This window comes from Microtus pennsylvanicus, chromosome 3 (genome assembly GCF_037038515.1).
Source record: "Microtus pennsylvanicus isolate mMicPen1 chromosome 3, mMicPen1.hap1, whole genome shotgun sequence".
Taxonomy (NCBI): Eukaryota; Metazoa; Chordata; class Mammalia; order Rodentia; family Cricetidae; genus Microtus; species Microtus pennsylvanicus.
Window position 1 is genome coordinate 83,242,745 of NC_134581.1, and position 8,138 is coordinate 83,250,882.

The following is an 8,138-nucleotide window of genomic DNA, read 5'->3' on the forward strand; positions in this document are numbered from 1 at the left end:
TCAGTGTTCACTAAGCTTAAGAGGAAGAGTTATAACGTCCTGCATAGGGTTGGACATTCAACAATTATTTATTCTCAGCATGTTGATCAGTTGTAATTTTCTTCTAGAACAAGAAGCTTTGCTGGGGGACTTGGTTTTTATCCAGGTGACTGACAGGCCCATTTGGGTTGACCTTTGATGAATGAGAGACAGTATGTATGTCTTTATATATTGTCAGAAAGCATCATTTTACATATCAGTATTATAAGGCTTATGGATCCTGGGACTAGCTTGAGGAACTTATCTATTCAAAATATTACATCTTCTACCAAGGTCAGAAATACAACTCAACTTTTATGCTTCAGATCAGTTACGTTGAGTTTCAGGAATTTATATTTGTATTTCTTTTTTTAATATTTATTTATTATGTATACAATATTCTGTCTGTGTGTATGTCTGCAGGCCAGAAGAGGGCACCAAACCTCATTCCAGATGGTTGTGAGCCACCATGTGGTTGCCGGGAATTGAACTCAGGACCTTTGGAAGAGCAGGCAATGCTCTTAACCACTGAGCCATCTCTCCAGCCCCATGTTTGTATTTCTTATCCTTAGTTACTCGTAGTTGCAAATGGATACTTAAATATATCTTATAGATATGTAACTGAAATTCAAAAAAATGAACATAATTCATGTGACCAGTTCAGTAATTTTAACAAATTATGAATCCATGCAATTAAGGTGTGCTGTTTCACTTTTCTGAAAGGTTCAATATTTGGGGCAAGAGAGGTGGTTCAGAGGTTAAGAGCACTGACTGCTCTCCTGGAGGACTCTGGTTCACTTCCCAGCACCCACATGGCAGCTCACAACTGTCTGTAACTCCAATTTGAGAATATCTGACACCTTCACATAGACATACATGCACGCAAAATACCTTGGACATAAAATATATAAAGAACTCATTTTAAAAAATGCTTTTAAATGTTCTGTACTGTAATAAGTTACCCCTTGCCTGTTGTGTGACACTATTTCAAGGGATACATGAGAAAATGTCTACTCATTCCAGATTAGGGAACCAATGGCAGAGCAAAATCAGAATATTAACAAATCCAACTTGGTGAACCAATGAGTTTATTGGTGTTCCTTACAGGAGTAGGGGTGAGGAATTAATTACAGTCGCAGGAATGACTCATATACTGCTTCATCAGCAAAACCCATCCCAGCATGAGCGATTGATGAAAGCTGGAAATCTGGGGCTCACTGCACATTTCTCAGATTGACAGATTGGTGTCTCTTCCACGCAGCACATTTGGCCTGAGCCTCTTCCAAGCAGCTCAGCTGGTCCTTGCTGGTTTCCTAGTCTAACTCTTTCTGCCAGGTTTGGGCCTATTCTAGGCACTTCAGGTTGTCGGAGAATGTCTGTCCAGGATGCTCACTGCTTATAAGCATATGAGGAGGGAGGGAACCAGAAAACTAGGTTGAAATCAGGGATTTCTTGAAGCAACTGAGTTCTTAACTTCCTGAACTAAGAACTGAAGAAAAGTTCTTGACTTCTATGAAGCTCTTTAGAGAGTTTACGTGCACGATGGAGTATTTCTCCTCCTCTTAGAACATCTTGTGCCTGATGGAACTTCCCTCCAAGGAAGAACACTTTTATAGAAGAGGAAGCTGCTAAACCCTACCTTACACTTCCGCCCTAAGCAATTACTGGATAGATAAGTTTTTCCTATTTTTAAAAATATGAAATAGGTTAGCCACTTTTTTATTGATTTTTATTGAGCTCTACATTGCAGGGAAGGGAGCAAAGAAAAATGTTAGCCACTTTAATGGAAAGTTTTTTTCCCTCACCATAAAGATTTGAGGTTTGTTCTTGCTGAGATTCTTTCCTGTGTGTATCTGTCCCCGGTTGTTGTTAAATAGTATTCTCTTGCATGAATATGTTGAAATTAACATGTTAATTTACCACATTGGGAAGATTTGGATTGCTTGCAATTGGAGGCTAAGATAAATAAAGCTGCTATAAATGTCCATACATAAGTTTCTATGGATATATGCTTCCAACTGTGTTTTTGTCAATACTTAGAAGTGGATTTTCTGTATTAAATAGAACATCTAATTTTACTTTTACGAAAATCATTTCCAGTGTTTTCTAAAGTGGTTCTGCCATTTTGCATTTTTATCACCCATAAATGTGCTCATGTGCTGATTAGTACTTGGTATTGTCAGTATCTTTAATGTATCTAGTTCTATTGAATGTCTAAAGGCATGGTAATTTTACCTGCATTTTCCCTTATCATTTATAGCATTACAGTATTCTTCACATTCATATCCTTTTACCTGATCACACATTGTTTACTGGGCAATTATGTTTTCTAAATAATGAGTCTGGACATGTACAGACACAGCAAGCATCACTGACAGTTTCTTTCCTTCTTTCTTCACTTGCCTTTTATGCTTTGTCCAAAACCCATACCACACAAATATAAATAAGCAGGTACAGCTACTGTTTTAGATTCTAACTCAGCAAACTCACAACCTCTACCAAGAAAATGTGGGCCATATCAAGGTTTCTGCCTTTCCTGACTGGAGCTGGCTCATCACACTCCCCAGGGATGGTTCAATAATGCCCCCCCACCTCTTCCTATGACCACAACAGGGAGATAAGCATCACTTCTCCCTCCTGGCTCCTGAAGATGAAATGGAAGGTAAAAACCTCTTCCTCAAGACTTCCACCCTGCAATATCATTCCAGAGCATTGTACAAAATCCAGGCGTCAGCTTCCATAGGTATTAGCAATACTAGGAAGGGCACTTCATTGTCTAATTACAGGTGTCTATAGACAAGGCTATGAGCGACAGGCAGGAAGGCTGAGTTTGAACATTTGGCTAACTGAGGCAAACAGCCGACTGATACCCCATTGGTGTGGCAGGTGCCAATGAGAAAACAGGAGCACAGAGGATTGCTGAGGAAATGGGGAGCCTGCATATTCAGTGGAATAAGAGAACTTCAGAGTCCCCTACTCCTCTATTTTAGCTCAGGGTGGCCTCAAAGCCATTATCCTGACTCGACATCTGTTTTCCCAGTATTTGTGTTAAGTAGCCTGCTTTCGTCAACTCCTATAGGAACTCGTTGATCACCGTAGTCACGATGAGTCTGGAGTAGAAACACAACACCTCAAAATTGCTTGTTAAAAGAAATAACGTCCATCTCACTGGGCAAGCAAGAGAGTAGCAAGTGCATTAGAGCCATTCATCTATAAAACCCATGTTTCTTTATGCTGAGGAAAGCTGTCACAGGAAAGGGATTGGACCAAGAGGTTAGATCTATCCAAGGGTCTATTTTACCTGGGTTCTGATATTTAAATGATTTTTTTCCTGGTTTTTTTTTCCCGTTACCTAACATAAGGAAATAGCTCAAGAAATCCTGAGACAGAAGAAATTGTTTCTCTTTATTATAGTAAAAGAACCAAACATACATTTTTTATTCATTGCTTTAAAATTCATATTTCTAGTCATCTAGCACTAGTGCTCAAGGGAAAAGAAGTCTTCCCACCATGACACCAAAAAATGCTAAATAAAAAGATCAAAAGTAAAAGCATTCAACCACTAATAGGTTTAGCTTGTCCTAAAAATTCAATGCAAATAAATTGTCTCTTCTAATAAGCAGACGTTTGATGCTGCCTTGATAAATAAAAGCATCCCCCAAATGATTCACTGAGCCCTTGAACCACCAGAACCTTGTGTGGTTATCCCAAATAACAGATTTCTCCATCAATACTCAACTACCTAAATTCACCCTCCCCCCCAAAAAAACAAGAACTCTAAATTTGTTGGGCACTGGTGGTGCATGCCTTTAATCCCAGCACTCAGGAGGCAGAGACATCTCTGTGAGTTTGAGGCCAGCCTGGTCTACAAGAGCTAGTTTCAGGACAGGCTCCAAAACTAGAGAGAAACCCTGTTTCAAAAAAACAAAAAAAAATCTAAATTCTACTCATTTGTCTTAATAGATAATTTCACACTTACTATCTTTAAAAACACAAAGCCTCTGGAAGTCCCAATACAGAGAATTATGGTACAGAGTTCCACACATGGCCTCAGTCCTACCTCAGTAAGAACCACATAATACAGTAGTATTTTCCCTTTTCTCTTGAACAAGAGAGACTTAATGAAGTTTTCTTTTCATGTCTTCTTTAACAATAATAATAAAATTGGAAAATGTTTTTGAGGAGTTGTGTTATTATGGATTGAATCAGATTTTAATGTGTGGCTAAAGTTGTAAGGGGGAAATCAGAAATAATGATAATGTTTTAAGAAAACACAGCATAAAAAATATATATGCTGTTACTCAGGGGATAAAAACTATCAGTTTCCACAAATGTGCTCAAATCTAGTTGGTTGGATTCTGTTTACTTTATATTTTTTATTATTGTTAATAACTTAGAATAAATTAAATTCCTTCTGAAACGTTTTCAACAATAAATAGTCTACAGAAATATAGACTATGCATAAAATTAAAAATCTGGAAAGAGGGGCTGGAGAGATGGCTCAGTGGTTAAGAGCACTGGACATTCTTCCAGAGGACCTGGGTTCAATTCCCAGCACCCACATGGCAGCTCACAACTATCTGTAACTCCAGTTCCAGGGAATCTTATGTGACACCTTTGCACCAATGCACATAAAATAAAGTCAAATAAATTATTTTAAAAAAATCTGGAAAGATTTTAAACAGAGCAAAGGTCAAGAAGAATAGAGCTATGTTAAACTCTTCTTCAGTAAAGACTTGAAACTCTATCTCTGGAATACTGAAGCTCACTGGTAGAGCAAGTGTCCAGTATACATGAAGACCTAAGCTCATTACCTAGTGCCATAAATGTCTTGTGCAAGAAAATAAATTTAATCAAACCTTGAACCCCCCCATGGCAACATTGCATCTTCTTATCAAAGCACTGTTCTTTCCATATGAATACTACTCATTGACCATTCTTATCACTGCACCTCATGATACAGCTCCTCAAAAAATTATTCTCTTGCTCAAGGTTTTCCTCAAAGCAACTTTAACATCTTTATTTCTCAAGCTATAGATCAGAGGGTTCAACATTGGTACTACGATGGTATAGAACAAGGAAGACACTTTTCCTTGGTCAAGGGACAATATGGAAGGTGGCTGAAGGTACATGAAAGCCCCAGAACCAAAGAAAAGACAAACCACAATCATGTGGGAGCTGCAGGTGCTGAAGGCCTTGGACCTGCCCTCTGTGGAATGCATACGAAGAATGCTAGAGAGGATGAGGGCATAAGAAATGAAGATGGTGACAATGGGCACGCCAATATCAAAGCTCACAAAAATAAAGACTACTAGCTCATTCACATAGGTGCTGGTGCAAGAGTGTTCCAGAAGGGGAAGGATGTCACACATGTAGTGGTTGACAAGATTGTCAGCACAGAAGGTCAGTCTTGCCATAGATATTGTGTGGGCCATGGCTCCAACAAAGCCCATTAAATATACACCAAGCAAAAGGAGTAAACATACCTTGGGAGACATGGTAACCATATACATCAGGGGATGACAGATGGCAACATAACGGTCATATGCCATGGCTGACAGAATGAAGGACTCAGAGATTACAAAGAAACAGAAGAAAAAAAGCTGGGTCATACACCCTGAGTGAGAGATAATGTTCTTATTTGAAATAAAACTCATCAACATTTTCGGGGAGATGGTGGATGAGTAACAGGAATCTATTAAGGAAAGATTGAAGAGAAAGAAGTACATGGGGGTGTGCAAGTGAGAATTCAGCCCAATTAGGGTGATCAAACCCAGGTTACCCAACACAGTGACCAAATAAAAACCTAGGAACAAAAAGAAAAGAGGCATGAGGAATCCTGGCTGGTCTGTCAGGCCTGCAAGGATGAACTCTGTCACAGAGGAATTCTTGGCAGTCATTCTTCTCAGGAGCAAGACCTGCATGACAAAGAGGACCAGTGGAGAAAAAGGAACATCATCACCATCCTCACAAACCTAAGTACCCTTCAGGAAAATGGAATCCAAAGGAGAAGCGAACTCCAGTAGGAAGATTTAAGCTATTTAAAGTGGGTAGTTGTGAACTACCAAGTGACTCCTGAGCACAGTAAAGAACTCCCCTTATGCTCCAAATGAGAGCAAGCATTAGGGATATCTTTTAGACTCACAAGTCGGTCATTTACCATGTCCTCCATTCTCAAGCCTCTACACCAGTCATTGAGATCTGGACCTCTACTCTGCAGTGAATCCAAACAGGCAGAAAACAACCTGGCCCTGGGTCAGCACAGTAACAAGGTGAAATACTGTTTTCCACAGTCTCTTAACCCAACTGCACATACATTTAGTAATAATGATCTAGGCTAACACACATTGAGGGGTACTGGGGAAGTCTCTAAGAATATGTAACACCATACAACAGTCTCTACTCTACAGATGAGCCACAGAGTACTCAAAGCCACAAACCCTCCAGGCCATAGAAAGAAAGGGAGCTCTGGCAGTTTCATACAAGCTCATTCCTAACCTGTGTTTCACAGCTGGTCAAGATCACACAGGCATGGACTTCCTTTACTCACAGCAGGGATGGATGTTCTGCCTACTGTCTCTCCTCACAAGTGTTCTGGGGGAGATAAAGACCTGATGAATAGAAGATAACACCTTAGACCTCTGGACCATCTTCCTAGGCCAAAGCTCAGAATCTTTGGTTTATCTTGTAATCCACTCTGTATTGAAAACCCTGACTTACAATTGTTTATCCAATAGCCTTCCAGCTTCCAAGAGGACAGCTCCTGCTCTGTGAATAACAGAGTAAGAGTGTCGTTCTGGTATGCAAATCTTGGAAGCCTGGTTATGAAGACAGAGGCTCCCCCAGGACCTTTTCCTCAGAGTTCCACTCCCCGAGGAAGCAGAAATGTTTGTTTCTCCTGTAGAATTGCGTGATTGTTTTCTAGAAACAATTCTTTCTGACACTTCACAGTTATAATAATGGGGGAGGGAATGATCATGGGTCCTGAAACATATCCAAATCATCAATGTCAGAAAATTTAAGCTTACTATAAATACAATAAAGTAATAGAAAATGATCCAGGGTCCAAAAGTAAAAATATATTCAGTAAATGCAGAGCAGTACAGCCTGGAATTAGAGGTAAGGACTTAAAAATAACCACTCAAATTACATTCTTAGTTTACATAAAAGGGAAAAAAAGCTAACAAATAGTACATTCCAACAGAGTATAAGAGGAAACAAAATACCAATGAAAATTTCAAAATTGAAACTTTTTTATAGGAAGATAGGAATTGAGTGAATTTACTTAATATCATACTATGGTAAACTATCGTGAAATCAAAGACAGAATTAATAGAAATCAGCTATACTCTATCATTCACAATAGTCATACACACACACACACACACACACACACACACACACAAGAATAAACCTAGGACATCTACTGAAACAAGTCTGAGCCAACGACCTCTGTCTGAACAGGCCTGAGGCAGCAAACTCCACAGGAACAGGTAAAAGTGAGTGACAGCTGAGGGAATATGCTGGAGCCAGAGTCCCAACCTTGAGTCTGGAATCTGCAAGTGAATAGGCCAGAGACAGAAACCTCTGTGGACCTGGCCCAAGACAGGGACCTCTGCCAGAGCAGGCCCAAGGCAGCAACCTCAGTACAAACAGTCCTAAGCAATCAATTTCCATGGTAGCAGGCTTGAATGATGCCCCTGTATTACAGAGCCACATTGACCAATACACTCATGTCAGTAATGCAATGTAAGGGTTTTGATCAGGGTTGCTTTATCTGCCAATTAAAAATTAAAGGACAGGAAATCCCTAGTGCAACAGATAGCACAGGAGAAAACTTGAACTTCCATGACAGAATCAACTCTTCAAGAAAGGTGTGTATTGAGGTGAGGAAATATACACACAGCAGGCTCACTGAAGCAGACAAGTCACTCAGGAAGCCAGAGGTCTAGAGTCTCAAAGTCTTTGAAGAATTTTCTTCCCCTAATTTGGGTTTGGTTGGTTTGAAAAACGTTAGGATGGTTGCTTGGCTAGGAACTGTTGTGCAGTATGCCCTGCTCTGTCCTGAACTCATTGAGCCAGTCCATCAGCAGGCAGCCTATTGTTGGAAGATAAAAGTA

At 39.8% G+C, this 8,138-nt stretch overlaps 1 protein-coding gene across 1 annotated transcript; it reads right to left on the bottom strand.

The window, feature by feature from the left end:
• Positions 1 to 4,985: 4,985 nt before the first annotated feature.
• LOC142847206 (olfactory receptor 8B8-like) lies at positions 4,986 to 5,930 on the bottom strand. The gene has a single exon (XM_075967933.1). The coding sequence runs from the start codon at positions 5,916 to 5,918 to the stop codon at positions 4,986 to 4,988; it is 933 nt and encodes a 310-aa protein (XP_075824048.1). The 5' UTR covers positions 5,919 to 5,930.
• Between the last annotated feature and the right edge of the window lie 2,208 nt (positions 5,931 to 8,138).